Source organism: Oncorhynchus tshawytscha, linkage group LG12, assembly GCF_018296145.1.
Source record: "Oncorhynchus tshawytscha isolate Ot180627B linkage group LG12, Otsh_v2.0, whole genome shotgun sequence".
In the NCBI taxonomy this organism is placed as follows: domain Eukaryota; kingdom Metazoa; phylum Chordata; class Actinopteri; order Salmoniformes; family Salmonidae; genus Oncorhynchus; species Oncorhynchus tshawytscha.
Window position 1 is genome coordinate 13,420,550 of NC_056440.1, and position 20,321 is coordinate 13,440,870.

General features: G+C 43.9%; 1 protein-coding gene across 3 annotated transcripts in view; it reads right to left on the reverse strand.

The window, feature by feature from the left end:
- LOC112263910 (collagen alpha-1(XXVII) chain B) overlaps positions 1 to 19,960 on the reverse strand; it is a 97,105-nt gene extending 77,145 nt beyond the window's left edge. For 2 of the 3 annotated variants that reach the window (XM_042331359.1, XM_042331360.1), the window contains exons 1-5: positions 19,442 to 19,960; positions 16,317 to 16,387; positions 14,360 to 14,374; positions 10,929 to 12,328; positions 6,548 to 6,601 (exon numbers count right to left, since the gene is read on the reverse strand). In XM_042331359.1, the coding sequence (XP_042187293.1) occupies positions 6,548 to 6,601; positions 10,929 to 12,328; positions 14,360 to 14,374; positions 16,317 to 16,387; positions 19,442 to 19,494 (1,593 nt within the window). In that variant the 5' untranslated portion in view covers positions 19,495 to 19,960. The remainder of the gene's footprint in view (positions 1 to 6,547; positions 6,602 to 10,928; positions 12,329 to 14,359; positions 14,375 to 16,316; positions 16,388 to 19,441) is intronic. The other variant, XM_024440544.2, reaches the window with a different exon arrangement.
- Positions 19,961 to 20,321: the final 361 nt, after the last annotated feature.

The following is a 20,321-nucleotide window of genomic DNA, read 5'->3' on the forward strand; positions in this document are numbered from 1 at the left end:
GAGTGATAGAGAGAGGGAGAGAAGACAGAGGGAGAGAGAGAGAGTGATGGAGAGAAGACAGAGGGAGAGAGAGAGTGAGAGAGAGGGAGAGAAGACAGAGAGGGAGAGAGGGAGAGAAGACAGAGGGAGAGAGAGATAGTGATAGAGAGAGGGGGAGAAGACAGAGGGAGAGAGAGAGAGTGATAGAGAGAGGGAGAGAAGACAGAGGGAGAGAGAGAGAGTGATAGAGAGAGGGAGAGAAGACAGAGAGGGAGAGAGAGAGAGAGTGATAGAGAGAGGGAGAGAAGACAGAGGGAGAGAGAGAGTGATAGAAAGAGGGAGAGAAGACAGAGAGAGAGAGAGAGAGAGTGATAGAGAGAGGGAGAGAAGACAGAGAGGGAGAGAGAGAGAGTGATAGAGAGAGGGAGAGAAGACAGAGGGAGAGAGAGAGAGAGTGATAGAAAGAGGGAGAGAAGACAGAGAGAGAGAGTGATAGAGAGAAGGAGAGAAGACAGAGGGAGAGAGATAGTGATAGAGAGAGGGAGAGAAGACAGAGGGAGAGAGAGAGAGTGATAGAGAGAGGGAGAGAAGACAGAGAGAGAGAGAGTGATAGAGAGAGGGAGAGAAGACAGAGAGGGAGAGAGAGAGAGTGATAGAGAGAGGGAGAGAAGACAGAGAGGGAGAGAGAGAGAGAGTGATAGAGAGAGGGAGAGAAGACAGAAGAAAGAGAGAGAGAGAGAATGGTGGAGAGAAAGAAGAGATAAACAGGAGGCACATGCAGAGACTAAGATATTAGCTTACACATCATATTCAATGAAGTGACATGGAACAAGTGATGGGAAGGTAGAGAGATATTCCCCTATGGAGTAACATTGAAGTAGCATTACTTAGTTTATCCTTCAGCCTTACAGTGTGTGGCCTGACATAGGAGGAGTAACCCTCTCTTCTCCCCTGAGTCCTGATAGTATCCCCACTGATCCCTGTAAAAAGAGGCCTTTGGCTTGTACACGAGGAAAGAAATGTGCCTAGGTGTGTATGTGCACACACACTCACATCAGCTCATGCCTGACACACGTCAGCTCATTCGTCAAACACACACACACACGCACACACCCTCACACACACACATGGCTCTCTCTCCCCCCGAGACCCAGGCATGGGTCTGGGGTCTGGGCCTGCCTGTGGATGAAGGGGCAGCTGTGTCACAGGGGGAGAGCTGGGACCAGGTTTATGATGTGGGCCAACAACTTTTACAGGGGTGACACGTGCTACTGTCTTTACAGCCCATAAATCCAGAACAGACATTCTAACACACTCTGAGGTTAAACGGACCAGAGAGAGACATGACGCTTGGATCCAGATGACTTGAAGTCAGATAACAGACTTCTCAGAGCTTTAATGTGCTCTACGACACGAGTATGTAGAAAGCAAATGGGTGAGTATGTACATTATGTATGTAGATCACATGAAATGACACCAAGGAAGTAACATAATGAAACTGTTAAATACAGTTAACCCTCATATTGCGGTCATTGATTTATCTCTGGAGGAAAAGATATGTGTACTGTTGTACTGTATAAACACAGACCTGGATTTAAAATACTATTTCAAATATCTAAAATACTTTGACATACATTCGAAGTAAGTATTCCGATACATTTTACTTTAGTTTAATATTTTAAAGTACACTACACAACCAAAAGTATGTGGATCCCTGCTCGTCGAACATCTCATTCCAAAATCATGGGTTGGCCCTCCCTTTGCTATTATAACACTCTTCTGGTCTTTCCAGTCTTTCCACTAGATGTTGCAACATTGCTACGGGGACTTTCTTCCATTCAGCCACAAGCGCATTAGTGAGGTTGGGCACTGATGTTGGATGATTAGGCCTGGCTCACAGTCAGCGTTACAATTCATCCCAAAGGATGTTCAATGGGGTTGAGGTCAGGGCTCTGTGCAGGACAATCAAGTTCTTCCACATCGATCTCGACAAACCATTTCTGTATGGACCTCGCTTTGTGTACAGGGGCATTGTCATGCTGAAACAGGAAAGGACCTTCCCCAAACTGTTGCCACAAAGTTGGAAGCACAGAAGTGTCTATAATGTCATTGTATGCTGCAGCATTAAGATTTCCTTTCACTGGAATTAAGGGGCCTAGCCCAAACCATGAAAAACAGCCCCAGACCATTATTCCTCCTCCACCAAACTTTACAGTTGGCATTATGCATTCGGAAAGAAGCATTCTCCTGGCATCCGCCAAACCCAGATTCGTCCGTCGGACTGCCAGATGGTGAATCGTGATTCATCACTCCGGAGAACGCGTTTGGCGGCGAGCTTTACACCGCTCCAGCCGGTAAGTTTCCACTTCACAATAACAGCACTTACAGTTGACCGGGGCAGCTCTAGCAGGGCAGAAATTTGACGAACTGACTTGTTGGAAAGGTGGCATCCTGTCACGGTGCCACGTTGAAAGTCACTGAGGCCAGTAAGGCCATTCTACTGCTAATGTTTGTGTATGGAGATTACATGGCTGTGTGCTCGATTGTATACAACTGTCAGCAATGGGTGTGGTTGAAATAGCCGAATCCACAAAATGTGGGGTGTCCACATTTGTATATATAGTGTATTTGGAAATACACTTGGAAAGTATTTGACAGTATTTTCAAATACTTATTTCAAATACTATTTTCAAACACCTGGGATTAATTCATGGGACTGTATTTGAGTCCGTATATTTGAGTATTTGAAATACAATTTGTCAGACTATTTGTTTGTTGTTTACAAATAAGCATTCAAATAGTCAAAAAAAAATATTTGTTTTTGGGCTGTGAATTCAAAAAGACTCCAATTGACAAAAAAGTATTTTAAATACCAGGTACTCAAATACATATGTACCGTATTTGAACCCAGGTCAGATAAACAATACCCAACCAAGAACATTAATCTTGATTTCCTCATCAGTGCCACTACCCTTTCCGCAGAGGGTTCTACATGGAACCCAAAATAATTCTACCTGCAACCTAAAAGGTTTCTCCTATGGTCACAGCCCAAAAATGATTTTGGAACCCTTTTTTCTAAGAGTATACTGCACTGCTATCTACTGAACTGCACACTACAGCACCTTCACACCTTCCCTGCTGCCTACGCTGTGCTGAGGGTCAGTTCCCCACAACACAAAGGCTCCTTTGATGGCGGCTCAGGCACCAGGCACCATGCTTCCCTGCAGGGCTGGGTGATATCTTCCTCAGGCAGGCACGGCTTTCTTTGAGTGCTAGCCGGCGAGCCGCCCGCAGGCTTGACGACTGAGCTGAGGAACGCTGGTGTGAGGCTCTCAGGTGTCTGAAGAGGAAGAGGTGAAGGAAGAGTTGAGTTGAGACAGGCTGCCCACAGTCAGACATGACACCTCTCTGTCAAGAGAAACGGGCTGTTAGCGTTAGTGAGGTAGCTCACGTTCACACAGCACCGACCGTCACCAACCCTTTACTGCAGTAGCTGAGCTGTAATTACGAATGGGGGATGGCTATACGTCTAGACGACTCACGATTACACCTCACATATCTGTGTCAAAGGTGACAGGTCAAATGAGTTCAATGGCTCTAAAGGTTAGGTTTCACTATTATGTCAATCCCCTGAAAACAGGTTTCATTAAATCAGTATTCACCCTCCAGAGCCACCAAGGTCATTTGTAAAGGTTTATGAAGGTCACAGAAAAGAAGCTGTGTTTCGTATAATGTCATTGCACTGTTTTAAACCGTTTCTCATGTCTTTGTCAATATTAGAATAATCAAAATGTTCCCCCATGTGTTGATGTTTGCTGAGCCACGACCCAGAGAGCAGAGCTAACCATATCCAGCTGACAGGCAGGCAGGCAGCAGCTCAACCACTTCTTTTAGACATCAAACAATCTTGAGAGCAAATTCAAACTTCCACTTAAGTTCCATTTACACTTAGTCTCCTATTGACGCCTAGATAACACCTACAGCATCATAGTGTAAAATTGTGTGCAGCATCAAAAGTTCTAAATGAACCTTCAGCTACCATTTCTGTCAAGCCGTCTATGCATACAATTTGATGCATACGTTTGATAAATCCAACATATGCACCACACAGAACGTACTGCAACTGCCTCTGCAACGCAATGCTGCAAGGCAAACACCTTCTGGTGTACCGAAACGCAATGCCGCTGTCGGTGTGATCGAGGCGTTAAGATCAACCCAATACAGTACAAGATACTGCACCACCAAGTCACTCAGGAATCATTCAGTCCACAGTGAATTGGAGTGAGTTGTCTGGCAATCCGTGTCTCAGGCTCTTGATCATGAATGAACGGCTTGAAGGTAGTGTCCTGGCGAGAGCTGGTGGTGAGCTCCAGTCTGGCGCTTAAATGCCTTTAATAAGATGGGGACAAAGCTCTCTTTCTTCAGTTAAAGAGATTGGGTTCCCACAGCCCCCGGCCTCCAGCCTCCAGCCCCCAGACTCCAGCCTCCAGAAAGTAGCACAGTCTCATAGACTACGGCTGGTAGCTGATACACACACACGTATGCAGGCAGACACACACACATGCGCACATACCTACGCAAATACACGTACAGTCATTCACACTACCTAGAGAACTCAGTCTGCACAGGATTGCTGAACAGACAGTAAACTGACCATTTGTCTGTTTCTTGCTGACTTCCTTCACTCACACATACTGTATGTATTATCTTGACATTCATTAGAAACATATCTGTTTCTGTAAAACAGTACTGCTGAAAATCCATGAAAAGCTGAAAAATGGAAGAGAGGATTCCATTATCATCGTGGGAAAGAAACAATATCTTCTGATGCTCTAATCTCAAAGAGCCACTCCTGATCCATTGATAAATCCTTAGATATCTCGTTGTGGGATTCAGGCTTGCTTCCTACTGAGTCTAATAAACATCCATTTGAATATGACATGGATTAAATAGGTCCTATGTTCAAAGGTTGTTCCAGCTGCTCTACAGACCAAACCATGGCCCTAAGAGAGGTCACAGGGAGTTTAAACACAACCACAACGACATAAATATTCAGAGAAACATAACATGTCTTTGTTTTGCTCACAACATGAGCATATTCTAGCTCATATAAAGCGCTGCTCATTTTACTAAGGCAAGAAAGACTGACTGAGTAGGGAGCCGCAAGTGGAGAAGCATGGCAATGGTGAACGATTTCATTTAGAGCACGAATACACTGGAAGCATTCATGCAAATAGAAGTAGCCTAACATAGAGGCCAAGTAAAATTATACAACAGGTGGGTCTAATCCTGAATGCTGATTGGTTAAAACCGCATTCCAGCCGGTGCCTATTCCACAAGCACCAGTGGTATATAAATACCCAATAGTATGCTACTTAATCTAACTAATCCAGAGTTGTTTCTAAGTTTTACATAACGTATTCATTCTTTAACACCTGAATTGCTCCTGTATATACCCCATACAATGAAGACCTTGTGTGTTTCCCTTAAAGACTGTAGGTTTCACTCACTAATTTGCCTTCGGCTCCACTGTCTATCATAGTCTTACAGCTGTTTGCTTTCCAGCTTTAGAGGCGTACCTTGGCGGCAGACAAACCCAGTGTGATCAGAGCCAAAGGAAACTGAACCTAGGGTGAATAACGCTCCATAATCCAGAGATGTTGTTGAGAGCTTTATCATAATTCTCTATAAACCCCTCTGTATTAAGACACTACTAATGGTGTTTTCTTAAAGGGATACTATGGGATTTTGCAATGAGGCGCTTTATCTACATCACTAGAGTCAGATGAACTCGTGGATACCATTTGTATGTCTCTGCGTGCAGTTTGAAGGAAGTTGCTAACTAGAGCTAGAGCAGTTGCTTACTAGCGTTAGCTGGAAGTCTGTAGTATCATATATCATAGACTGATACCATAGACTGGAATACCATAGACTTCCAGTCATTGTGCTATAGAAGATACCATAGACTTCTAGTCATTGTGCTATAGAAGATACCATAGACTTCTAGTCATTGCGCTATAGAAGATACCATAGACTTCCAGTCATCGCGCTATAGAAGATACCATAGACTTCCAGTCATTGCGCTATAGAAGATACCATAGACTTCTATTCATTGCGCTATAGAAGATATCATAGACTTCCAGTCATCGCGCTATAGAAGATACCATAGACTTCTAGTCATTGCGCTATAGAAGATATCATAGACTTCCAGTCATCGCGCTATAGAAGATACCATAGACTTCTAGTCATTGCGCTATAGAAGATATCATAGACTTCCAGTCATCGCGCTATAGAAGATACCATAGACTTCCAGTCATTGCGCTATAGAAGATACCATAGACTTCTATTCATTGCGCTACTGCTAGTTGGCATTGGATTGTGAAACTACCTCTAACTTCCTTCATACTGGACACAAAGACAAAAACGTTGCCAAAATCCCAAGTCTCCCTTTAATGTATTGGTTTTGGAATATAGACAGTACAATGGACCAGACAAAGGGCCCCCTGGTTAAGAATCACTGTTTTAGTGTAGTCCAAGAGGAACAGGAACACAACCAGGAGAAACTCACCCGAGGCCCCCTCTTCCCCGGCGTCCCTGGCTTCCCAGGAGGTCCTTGAAGTCCCTAGAAGGGGGAAAAATATGTCAATAAAGCAGGAAGTGAGTAAGAGCAATAACAGACTGTGTACAGGGAAGTGGATTGAATTAATTGAATGAAGCCACGTGTGAGAACAGAACTTGAATGAGATACAGTTCATTGGAAGAGTTGGCACTTGGAAGAGTTTGAGAATTGGAAATGTAACATACAATCCACATAGTGGCATGTCATCACTAGCTGAGCTAACTGCCCTCATTACACTGGCAGTAAAACATCAATCCACCCAGCACGGTTATACTCATTTTCAGGAGCTGCATATCGAGGCTTTTTTCTTTTCCCTGCCATTCTGCAAGCATAGCCTGTTACATTCAACACAGGTTAGTTTCAACTTGGATCAGTGCTCGCGAACCTTCTTTGTTAGGTCTTGGGTTTTGATGTTGGCAGTGAGGTTGAGAGCGTATTGTTAAGCCAGCTACGGCTCACTCCCACTGAAACCAATATTATTCCAATTCCAAAACCACTCCAGTGCTTGGATGTGGAAGTGTGAGTCATTGTGCTGGCAGGGCGGCCTGGACTGTGGACCGGGGCCTGCATTGGTCGGTTCCAAACACAGCTACTCTTGTTAATTACGGGCATCAGCTAGCTTTAAACCAATTACACACATGGATTAGCTCAGCTATCAAAGGTCATTGCTAATGAGGGGTCAGAGTCTGCAAACCCAAGCAGAGAGCAGACCCTTAGTTATGTTTGGAAATGTTAGGTTTTGATCTCATTTCTACTTTTCCACCAGGCTCATAAAACACAACGACAAGACAGGAAAGAGGAAATGAAAAACATCTTGAGAACTACGTAGGAACATACAGTAGGAACTACGTTTTGTTAACATATAGTTTGATCTATGGTTTTGTAAACATACAGTAGGAAGTAGGGTTTTGTTAACATACAGTACGAACTACGGTTTGTTAACATGCAGTGGGAACTACGGTTTTGTTAACATACAGTAGGAACTATGTTTTTTTAAAGTAGGATCACCGGTTTGTTAACATACTGTGGCTTGCGAAAGTATTCACCCCTCTTGGCATTTTTCCTATTTTGTTGCCTGGAATTAAAATAGATTTTTGGGGTTTTGTATCATGTGATTTAAACAACATGCCTACCACTTTGAAGATGCAAAATATTTTTTATTGTGAAACAAACAAGAAATTAGACAAATAAAATGTGAATAACTATTCCCCCCCAAAAGTCAATACTTTCTAGAGCCACCTTTTGCAGCAATTACAGCTGCAGGTCTCTTGGGGTATGTCTCTATAAACTTGGCACATCTAGCCACTGGGATGTTTGCTCATTGTTCAAGGAAAAACTACCTCCAGCTCCTTCAAGTTGGATGGGTTCCACTGGTGTACAGCAATCTTTAAGTCATTCCACAGATTCTCAATTGGATTGAACCACCCAAGTGGCCCCCCAAACATTTTGGGGGAGTGTTAAAATAGAGTAAGAACTATGTTTTTTTGTTTTAACAAAATCATAGATCCTACTAGATGTTAACAAAACCATAGATCCTACTGAATGTTGTGCCCAGGTAGGATGGCAGGGCTTGAGGCTGTCCTTGTTTTTAAAGATCTCATGAAATGGGAGTTATTGGTCTTTTTTGACACTCTTGGCCTTGGCCACGTGTCTCCGTGTCACGGACTATTTCAGATGTTTTCATGTGTTTGGTGGTGTCACTCTTCTCACAATGTTGTATGTTGATGTAATTGATAATAATACTTGCTTTTGCTGCTAAGGCAATGTCTGCCCTTGACTCTGTCCAAAGTTAAATCAAATACTGATCTCAGATCTTTTTTTGTCAGAAATTTCAGATCATACTTTGTAGTCAAAGTATGACATAGTTAATCGTTTTAATATCATAGCCTTTGTTTGTTATATTGAGGACATTATGCAAGCCTTGCTGTGAGGCAAGTCACTGGCCTGGGGTACAGATGATGGTTACCCACATTTTCCATTGTTAACTGAAGCCCAGAGAGCCCCAGCATTAGGTCATACCTGACCGAACAGAGCAGCGTTGGCAATTCTTTCCGCTCGTACTTCTGCAGTGAGGGAATCCACACGGCTATGTACGTCATAGCCACTTAAAGGTGGGAGATACATGTTTATTGGAGAGAGAGCCTACAATTGATGCTGGGCTGGATTTGCCTCATGCTTGGTCAAGGCTGACGTTACCAGGATACAGACCTAGTCTGCATCCCATGACGTTACCAAGGATACAGACCTAGTCTGCATCCCATGACGTTACCAGGATATAGGCCTAGTCTGAATCCCATGACGTTACCAGGATATAGCCCTAGTCTGCATCCCAAATGACGAAAATTAGTGCACTCTGTAGAGAATAGGGATTGGGAGACAGGCATAGTTTGACTCCTGCCTGGCATGATAATGTGTTAGAATGCCTTTCAAGTTCCACTGCTATGTAACACCGTTCTATCATCCAAGGTTTGCAGCAGCTAGAATAACTCACTCATTTAGAACCAAGAATTCCACAACTACAATTTGTTTCTATTCCTGTCAGTAGAATTAGGATACTAGATGTTCTTTGTAGCAGCGCAATTCTACAAATTGACTGGAATTTAGATAGAACTATTGGCAAGCTTTGTTTTGAGGGTTTTGTGGCAGCCGGTCTGACTATTGGAATCTTCAAACACTGTTGAACTCCACTGCAGTGCAAGCTTGGCATCTGTCAGGTTACACATGTCCTGGCATAGCCCACACTGGTCTCTATCTTCAAGCTGTTAGTGTCATTTCAATTGTGGACCACACCAACGCATAACCACTCTGAGAACTGGTCTCCTCAATGTGTACTTAGAGTAGGCTTGTTCGATGAAGACGTGTTTCTCTAGCTGTGTAAAGTAGTCTTGTGGTGCATTTCCACTATCATGTTAACAAAACCATAGATCCTACTATATGTTTTTGTTAACATGGGCACCATAACATTCCAATGTTACAATAAGAACAAATGACCTATATGCTATGAGCAACCGATGGTCTGTTAGGAGCTGTACAGTCATGCTTGTTATAGTTTTCAAAGTTGTTCAAACATCTGACTTCATACATTTTTCATTACAATGTGAATTTGTCCATGTATCATTTACATCGCTTTCACAAGACAAGAAGTCCCCAAAACATTGAAGCACACGTTTTAAAATTACACCACAGGTTTGAACTAACTCAACAAAATGTACAGAAAATCTTCATCTGACAAATCACACACTCAACAAATCCATATCGCCGTAAATTGAATTATGATTATCGGGTCAAGCATTCCTGTCCCTCTAATTAGGCCCCACTTCATAAAACGGTTAAATGTTCTGAGGCATTTTATCCAACATGACCTCTGATCCTGCTCTAAAGGTCTACATTTTCCCTCCTGGGAGGAATCTCTCGCCCCGGCGTCAGGCCCTCAGCTCAGACACACAGAACCCTGGCGGGCATGGCCCTTCTGTTGGCCTGGCTATTTCTACCTATCCCGCTAAAAAGGAAATCTCACATTAGCAAGCAAGCACCGGTAGCTAGCACAGGCTCGCCAGCCTTTCATACTTGGGGGGAGGGGGGCACTAGCGAGCCGGCTATAGAGGAGGTAACGTTTTAGTGAGCTCCTACTAAAACACAAGATAAAATCAAAAAAGTGAAAGATGGAGCCTCTGCAATATGTAAAATGAACAACTGAAGGGCAGTTTACAAGTAAAAGTGACACTTCTAAGCCTTGTAATTCCCAATAAAAGCCTGCAAAGACACTTTTCTCAGTCAGTGCCTTTCTGGCTTTATAGGACACACAGCCAGGGCTGGGGGGGGGGGCACTTCGATATCTGTAACCCAGGGAAGGGCTTTGTGTCAGGGGCTTACAAATTGGATGAACCTACCCCCAACACCCAACCACCCCTTCATCAACAGAGTGACTTAGCATCAGGCTTCCTGCTTGTTTAACACCATGGGTGGAGGAGGGATTAGAACAGGAAAGAACAGAGCTCAGTGTGAAATATGGCTATCAGGTGTTCAAAGGCATCAGGCTGCTGCTGCCACGCATGCCAGGCATGTTTTAAAATAATATATATTTTGTTTTAACCCTAATTTAACTAGGCAAGTCAGTTAAGAACAAATTCTTATCTACAATGACGGCCTACCACGACCAAACCCGGACAACGCTGGGACAATTGTGCGCCACCCTATGGGACTCCCAACCACGGCCGGATGTGATACAGCCTGAATTCAAACCAGGGACTGTAGTGACGCCTCTTGCAATGAGATACAGTGCCTTAGACCGCTGCGCACACACACCTCTATTTAAAAAACATGTTCTTACCGCGGGTCCTGGTTCTCCCTTTAGTCCAGGTGGTCCCGGCCCAGCCAGCAATGAGAACTGGGTCGGTTCCAAGTCCCAGGTTTGGAAGCCATCTGTGGCAGGCGGAGTGACAGGGATAAACGAGGTGTCTTTGACAGCCTCCACATTGGTCACTCTGGGCTCAGGTTTCTGTGCAGCCAGAGTGGTCAGCTGCTTCCTCTGTACGAAGAGGACAGAGGTGTTTGAAGAAGAAGCAGAAGAAGAAGAGCCTTGTTTGGATGCTGCCGTGGTTTGGTGGTCTGGCTTCTTCTTTGGTGGCGTTGGGGTGGTGGAAAGAAGTGGTGCAGCAGTCAAACTGCTCTCCGTGGGTTTCTGGGTTTTAACACCTGGTTCCACTGCTGAGCTCTTTTTAGCTAAACTGTCGCCACGGGACGTTGGCATTGGGGATGTTTGTGTTTCGATGGTCCTGAGGGGTACAGTAACAGTTTGGGTCGTGACCACTAAGGGGCGCTTTAATCCCTGCCTGGCCGTTGTCGGGGCGACAGCCACAGGACGATACAGGGACATAGTTCCAGGCTTTGGTGTCACAAAACTCTTACGCACAGTGAGGGTCGGCGCCACTGTGGGGCGGTTAGTTGGGACAACAAGCTTAGTCCTGGTTCTTTCCTCAGTCAAGGCCAGATTAGGGCTGGCGGCCTTCCTGGGTATTTCAGTCGGCATTACAGGGGTGAGGAGGGCGACAGTAAGGTTTGGGTCTGAGGGGATCAGAGGTAGCAGGGATGGGAGATTTACGGGCCTGTAGTTGTCAGCCTCCCTGCACTGTTTCTTAATGTACTTACAATAGTTATGAGCTGCCTTGGCAGAGGGGTAAATATCAAACTGGCAAACGGCGCCCTCAAACTGCACTGAGTTCTGGGCCATCTTACCCAAGAGGAAAGAACCCTCGGGATCCAGGGCCTCCTCTTTTTTAGAATGCAGATCTGCATGTACACTAGTCTTCCCACAAGAAGTATATAATGAGACTCTCTGGCCTCGGATGTCCAGGGCCAGGTTATGCCACTGGCCGTTGTGAACGTCATAATCGAAACTGACCAAGTCCCTCTGGCCCACGTAGACCAGCACCTTCCCTAGGATGAACTGGACCCCCAGCTGCAGTCTCCTCCTCTTGGACAGGATGGTGAAAAGGAAGGCGCTGTTGACGCGGTGGGAGCACAGGCTGAGGATCAGAGACAGGTTGGTGGTGGGGTAGGAGGCAGGGGGTAGGACGGACGACAGTGGGGCCTGGACCCGGGCCCGTTGGGTGAGGATGACCCCAGACTTAAAGGGGATGACCCCCTGGGGTGCGAAGCGGGCCCCTGTGGACGATACACCTCCTCCGGTCCTCGTTCCTGTAAGCCCCAGCTGTTGTAGAACGTCCACATCTACAGAGGAGCAGAAGAAACACACCATTAGGTAGATCACATGACCATAGCTCATTTAGAAGATGTGAAAGACATTTTCAGAAAAATGGAAACTCAACTGGTGAAAAATCAAGTGTTTCAGACACAAAGACTCAACATCAGGCTGTTTATAGACAGCTTCCAGATGATGTCAGATTACAGGTTGTATTTGGAGGTGTGATGTGACAGCAAAGTGACATCGTATTTATGTTGATGTTTGCCTTTTTCTGTCTCCTCTCACTACAGATATAGTGATGTCAACTGTACAGAGGAGATCTTGTTATAAACTAGGACATGTTCCAGGCGTTCAGCCATCCTTCCAGGATTTCTCTCAGACAAAGAGTCTCTTCTGAGTTACCGAATTTACATAATGTGTTTGGTTTAATTCAGTAGTCAAACATTGGCAATATGTTCCATCAATCATGACATCAAGATGAGACAGTGAAACTGCAATTCATTGCGAACAATTGATTTTCTGATGTCAGACATCACTCATTCACTAAAATAGGTGGGGGGAATAGATTTCTGATTCAGACTGAAGTCTCAAAGACAGTGTTCCTCATACTCAAGTATCAAGATCAGTTCATCCAAGGTCTTACCAGCAACAACTGTTTATGCATACATGTGGGATATATTTACAATGTGATTTCAGGCTTTGTGACAATTCTTTGAATGTGTGACCTACAACAACTAAAAGAGCAGGGGTCACAAGAGTTGATCACAGACATTTCAGCATCGCATTAGTGGAAACCAAGGCAGTTCTCAGGGAAGGCCTGAGAACTGCCTGAGATATGTTTGAGTTGCTTCTGGGACAATTTTAGCATTTTAGCTAACCCTAACGCATTTCATAACCTGCCACATTAATTATCCTAACCTGCTGCGTTAGTTCTCTTGACCTGCTACGAAAAGTCACTTCTGCTAGTCAAAACCGGAAGATCTGCCCTGAGAACACTCTTTGTTGGTCCTTTTCACCTTTTAACGTGGCAGTGGAATGAGTAGAGGTGAGTAGAGGCTAAGGTTAAAAACACTATGCAAAATCAAATTAACTGATTTGATTTCTTCATTAGAAGTGAATTTTAAAAAATTATGTAACCAAACTGCAAGCCCGAGCCATATCTGAACCTGTTCTGAGTCCAAACTGGCAGCTTCCTGACTACAATGTGGAAATCCTGTGGCAAAAAACGCACATAAAGGGATAGCCAGCGATCTCCACTGGGGCTGTGCATCAACGTTCAACTCCACCAATGGCCCACAGATTATGTAGCTATTATGTCAGTCTTGGTTAGAAAAACCTCTTGAAACAGAAGTTCAACGGCTCCCTGGAGAGAAGACAGTGATGGTGGTTTTTAACAATGAAGGATATCTGCAGATCTACAAAGCAGACAGAAAACCTCCCTTTCCTTTGTCTGGAAATGAACAATGTGTTCTGCTGAGTACGGTGTAAAAATGACTGGAACTGACTGAGACAGGAGGCCAGGATTAAGCAGTTATTGTATTGTGGAAACTTTACAGTAGCCTGGATGTTCCAGGTTTTAATTACAATCCCATGGGAAGGAATAGAGATTATAGATAATTGTTGTAACCATATGCCGGTTAAACTTATAGTGCTTTGTGCTTAGTGTTCGTGACTGCATAAATGTTTTAAGATGCTCAAATTTCAAATGAGTACTTATGTCAGACCCTGACCCCCAAACCAGGCCAGTAAGAGCTCTATAGGAAGTGCTCTAAAGGAAGTGCTCTACAGGAAGTGCTCTACAGGAAGTGCTCTAAAGGAAGTGCTCTACAGGAAGTGCTCTAAAGGAAGTGCTCTACAGGAAGTGCTCTACAGGAAGTGCTCTACAGTAAGAGTTCTAAAGGAAGTGCTCTACAGGAAGTGCTCTACAGGAAGTGCTCTAAAGGAAGTGCTCTACAGGAAGTGTTCTAAAGGAAGTGCTCTACAGGAAGTGCTCTACATTCTACACATTTGTGAAACTGGTAAGAAAGACATGCTGGTAAGAAAGCAGCTTTACTTACAGGAGATCAAATGCTCTAGAAGGAAAATCAAATAAATCAGATGAGTTGTTGTAGCAAAACCTTCAACACTTGTTACAACATTGTTACAACATTGTTACAACGTTACACTTGCTTTTAAATAGCTGATAGGAGATCAACCTGATACAGTCCAGTCCAGTCTATTGCTTGCCTACAGTAACTTGTGTATTTCTTTATACAAATCATCATCCTTCTTCTCTATGTCAAACTCTATGTCTATGTGGAGTAATGTAGCTGAAGTATGGTACTGTAGTAAGCCATCTGGGTACCACCAGGGACAGTGTTCGCACCATACTGATTGAGGCCCACAAAGGCTGAATCAGCATCATGAACCAGCTCCCTGCACCAGCTAGGCTACACTCAGAAAAAAAGGTGCCATCTAGAACCTAAAAGGGTTCTTCGGCTGTCCTCATAGGATAACCATTTGAAGAACTATGTTTGGCTCCATGTAGAACCCTTTTCAGTTCCATGTAAAACCATTTCCACAGAGAGTTCTACATGAAACTCAAAAGCGTTCTATCTGGAACCAAAAAGGGTTATCCTATGGGTACAGAATAACCCTTTTGGAGCCCTGTTAAGGACCAAGTTCAACAGGCAAACATTGTGGAACATTGTAGATAGAAATACGATGAACTTCGATAACATGATTCTCCATTCTACATAATACAATTATCCGAACAAACCCCAGGTTGAAGTATTGTGGCTGAAATGATTAAACCTGTCTTTGTGACCCACATATTGTCCAAGAGCAGATTCCTTCAGAACTGATGTAAAATAAATGTGGACAAGGGTCAACTAAACACTGAGAGAGTTGAATGATATACTGTGCTACTATAGAGAGGAAGAATTACACAACAGTACAGACACTCTCTCTGCAGCTAGGATTCTCAAAGGCTATTGGGACATCAGTCATGTTATAAGGGAAGGAGGTGGGTTTGCAGGCTGTATATTATGCTTGCGTCCCAAATCACACCCGGTTCCTTATTTAGAGCATGACTTTTGACAAGTACCCATAAGGCTCTGGTCAAAAGTTGTGCACTATATAGGGAATAGGGTGCCAATTGTGAGGCTGATATGTTCAGGCAAGTGGTAGACAGGGAGGGCATGACAGACCCCCTGCACATGGAAAGAACTGAAGCTGAACTTGAAGACAAAAACAAACATTTCCTTCATCAGCAGAATGTCCCATGATACTGTAGTTTAAAATGATCTGGTTTTCATTCTGAAAATGCAGTAAGTGCACTAAGTAGATACGTGATGAATTGTAATAACATAATAGTGGGTTTGCTAGAGGAAGTGGCACAGTGAAAACCCTATTACAGGTTAAAGTACATTCAGATCTCCACAGACTATAAATGCAGCCGTCTCATCAGAGATAGTGGAGGGGGGTGCGCAGTATTGTTTGAGAGAATCCCACATTCTGAGGGATATCAGAAGATTCCAGATAATCCCAGTAGAAGCTTCATCTCCCACCATTGAAATAGAACAGAGAGATTTATCTCCATCACATCTCCACTTCCACACCAGAAGATACGATCTAATTTACAATCCACCTTTCACCCCTGTATATTAAATCATACACTTTAGGCTGTGGGCCTCAACTTGACTCTCTCCAAGTGTGTGTGTGTGTGTGTGTGTGTGTGTGTGTGTGTGTGTGTGTGTGTGTGTGTGTGTGTGTGTGTGTGTGTGTGTGTGTGTGTGTGTGTGTGTGTGTGTGTGTGTGTGTGTGTGTGTGTGTGTGTGTGTGTGTGTGTGTGTGTGTGTGTGTGTGTGTGTGTGTGTGTGTGTGTGTGTGTGTGTGTAAAATGTGTGTAAAATGTGTGTGTGTGTGTAAAGTGTGTGTGTCTAGACCCATTTGGTCTACATTGGTATCAATACGAGATATACACATTTGTATATACATGAATTCTTACTCCAGAATGAGATAATGAAACCTCACCTTCAGGGTGTGCTTGTGTTAGTCCCACAAAACAGGTACTATAGAGAATAGTCCAGAGTATCAGAGCTCTCCTGTGGGGTAGAGAAAGAACATGGTCATACACACACACACCTGCACACACACACACACCTGCACACACCTGCACACACACACACACACACACACACACACACACACACACACACACACACACACACACACACACACACACACACACACACACACACACACATAACTGGGGTTGTATAAGGTTATTTCTACACTCATATCATGTTTTGTTTATAAGTATTAAACAATTTATAACGTTATTGCTCCTGAGTGGTCAGATCTTATGCACAGTGACCCATTGAGGCAGCAGCATCAGTACTGCTTTCACCTAAATCCCATCTAGATGTTCTAGTCACTGATGCACCAGATGATCTGGCCCTTAGGAGGGCTAGGTAGCTCCTGCTCCCCCTCAGACTGCCTCTGAGTAGGCCCTCCAAACACTTGCAGTAACCCCACCAATGGTTCTTAGAAATCAAGGAGGCAATGAGAGGGGGAAAAAATAGAAAAAGTCCTTCATTTACAAGAGCAGGGGGAGACAAACATCTGGAAACATCAACACTAAGGAACTCAACACAGGAAACCAATGCAGTAAACCATCAGTCAGCACTTACAGGTCAGATAGTGACTTCACATACATAAACGGGCTTATGTTATCCTGTGAGTGTGTTTTGTAGTAGTTACCATGACTACGTTAAACTGAAGATATTGAAAGTAGATGAGACCAAAGAATGAGTCTCAACGATGTACTGGGATTATCTATGAGTAGTTTTCAGCCTGGATGTCGGCTTGGATAAGTGTTTTTACACATATAAAGTGTAAAAATGTTATGCCTGTATTTGGTTTCACCAGCAATGCAGACCTGTATGCTCTCGTTGGCTGGCCCTCGCTTCATATTCATCGCCAAACCCACTGGCTCCAGGTCATCTATAAGTCTTTGCTAGTTAAAGCCCCGCTTTATCTCAGCTCACTGGTCACCATAGCAGCACCCACCCATAGCACACGCTCCAGCAGGTATATTTCACTGGTCACCCCCAAAGCCTATTCCTCCTTTGGCCTCCTTTCCTCCCAGTTCTCTGCTGCCAATGACTGGAACGAATTTCAAAAATCACTGAAGCTGGAGACTCATATCTCCCTCACTAACTTTAAGCATCAGCTGTTAGAGCAGCTCACAGATCACTGCACCTGTGCATAACCCATCTGTAAATAGCCCATCCAACTACCTCATCCCCATATTGTTATTTATTTGATTTCTTTGATCCTTTGCACCCCTGTATCTCTACTTGCACATCTATCACTCCAGTGTTTAATTGCTGAATTGTAATTACTTCACCACTATGGCCTATTTATTGCCTTACCTCCCGAATCTTACCTCATTTGCACACACTGTATAGATTTTTTTTTCCTATTGTGTTATTGAATGTACATTTGTTTATTCCATGTGTAACTCTGTGTTGTTGTTTGTATCGCACTGCTTTTGCTTTACCTTGGCCAGGTCGCAGTTGTAAATTAGGAATTGTTCTCAACTGGCCGACCTGGTTAAATAAAGGTGAAATAAAATAAAAAAACATTGACAAGGCACCAGCAATGAGTATTTTAGCTGGATGAGAGTGCCTAAAAGTAAGTATGTGGTTACGGTACAGCAGCTTGTCCACAATCTGTTAAACCCATTGACTTCTGTGGGGTTTCCTCTTACAGAATAAGGCCTCGCAATGACCTGCAGGCCTGAAAACTCCAGCCAGGCAGCCAAGGAAGGAGGGAGGGAGACACTGGCTGAATCCCAAACGACCCGCTTCCCCTTCCCCCTCCATTTGCACGTTCGTGCGCGCCTTCGCCATATGCACAAGTGTCCCAAAACTGAGGGAGTGAAAATGATTGAGGGTGTAAGGGGTCATTAGACCCTCCAATAACCACTTTGGCCGAGCCAGCAACGCTGCCGGCTTCAGAGTGAAGTGGAATCCCATAAGGCACTAAATTGTTTTTAAATTAGCGCAATTTTAGCGGGTCGGCTACAACTGGATGCATCTGGTTTTCATGGGAAATCGAAAGAGAGCCTGTGACGCGACTTCCGCTTTGGGAAATGAACAAGCCGACAGTCCATCTTAACTCTTCCTCCACATTTACTGGATGGCCAACGGAGAAGAGAACCTCCCCCTGTAGCTTTTTTCTCTCTCATCGAGACCAGAAAGATAAACAAGCCACTCAGGTGTTTATTACGTTAGGCTAGTTGAGTTGTGAACACAACTAGATTGAATGTAATATGATGCAACTTTTTTTAATGAATAGTATATTCCCCACCCACTTATCGAACTAGCCAATGAGAACTGTGCGATGTAGGAAAGAAGAGGAGTGGAAAAGGAGGGGAGGGAATAATAGGATCCCCCCTCCTCTCTCTAAATCTAAACCCAATCCCAACAATCACTCCCACAGCATTCATCTGGCACTGCAGCAGTGCACAGCTGCATAAGCAGCAGAGAGTGCAACTTTTAAATTCACCAGAGTTTATAAAAGGGAAATGCTTCATTTTTTAAAACTAAATGTTTTTAATTGGAACTTGTATTTTACTGAAATCCTAAATGTGTTATTGCTATCATTAATAACTATCTAATAATACCCTAATTATTAATAGTAATTTGGGTATAATTTGGATTCCAGCTCTACTGGAATCCAGCACTTTTCACAGGCTCTTCCAAGTTTCCTCTGACAATGTTTCTGCAAGTCCTCTGCACAGACACACAACTCCCCCAAAATAGGCCAGGTCCTTATTCCCTGGGGATCCTCTCATAGATAAGACTATTATGTCATAGCTGACAAATGCAACATGAAAATGGCAAGGCAAAATATTAGTCTACACATTGGGATCACGTAACATGGATAATTCATTCATTGACACCGACATGATTCCCTCTTTGTATCTATTCTTGTGTGCTCTCAAGAAAATAAACATGGGTTTCTTCTGGAATGTATGGAAACGCAATGTCCTACTGGAGATGAACAGATGCTCACAAGTAAGTTAAATCATTATCAGTCAACATAAGAGATGAAAGGGAGAGCTATTTGTTTGGATAACGTGTACTCACCCCCCGACTCCAGCTGTTTTGAGTTTGGAGTACGGGGCATTGTCCGGCTCCATAGCGGTTACTTCATTCTTTCTTGAGACTTTTTACAACAGTCCAGACGTGGCAGGAGACATACGCGAATTATTTCCATTCCAGCTGATCCTTTACAACTTTGACAGGGAACCAAAAAATGCACCGGGGATAATAGATCAATAGATGAATATAAAGTGGCTTCCTCCTTTCTAAGAGTCGTTCCGTTATCTTTCTTCAGGAGATCATGACAGAGAACAAACCTCGATCTATCTTGAAAAGCTCCATCGGTGTGTTTTAGCGCGAGGCAAACAACCCACAACCGGTGGATGTCACAATCTGCGGGAGAAGTCCAATCTCTCTCCTCACTCATACAAGCACCACGGTGGAATCTATGACGACCGCCTTGTAGCCTACGCCGACGTTTCTAATATGCAAGATATCGTGGACTGAGTGAGTGAATTCTTCGCTCGGGACTCGGAGAAACACACCTCCCTCTGTCGCCCTCAGCTGACATTGAAGGAGGAAACAAATGTAACACACATGTATGGTGTAAAGAAGCCGTTTCATTGGAAGGTGTGTCTTGCTTACTTGGAAAGCAAAACCTTCTCAAATTGCAACTTGCATGGTCATAGTAAGTAAGTAATAATAATACAAGGGATTGATGTAGTGGTAGGTGGCAGAAGACCATGCATGCACTTCACTGCATTGTGAAACTCGCATGATGTGTATTACTGTATCTTCTAATATAGCCCTAGACCTCTTCAGAGACTGTGATTATGTATGAGTAACCTACAGCAGTGCAATTATTTTCTGGGCCAGGTGACAGGTCTAGACTGTAGACAGATGGGTTGTTTGTTTACCCTGCACA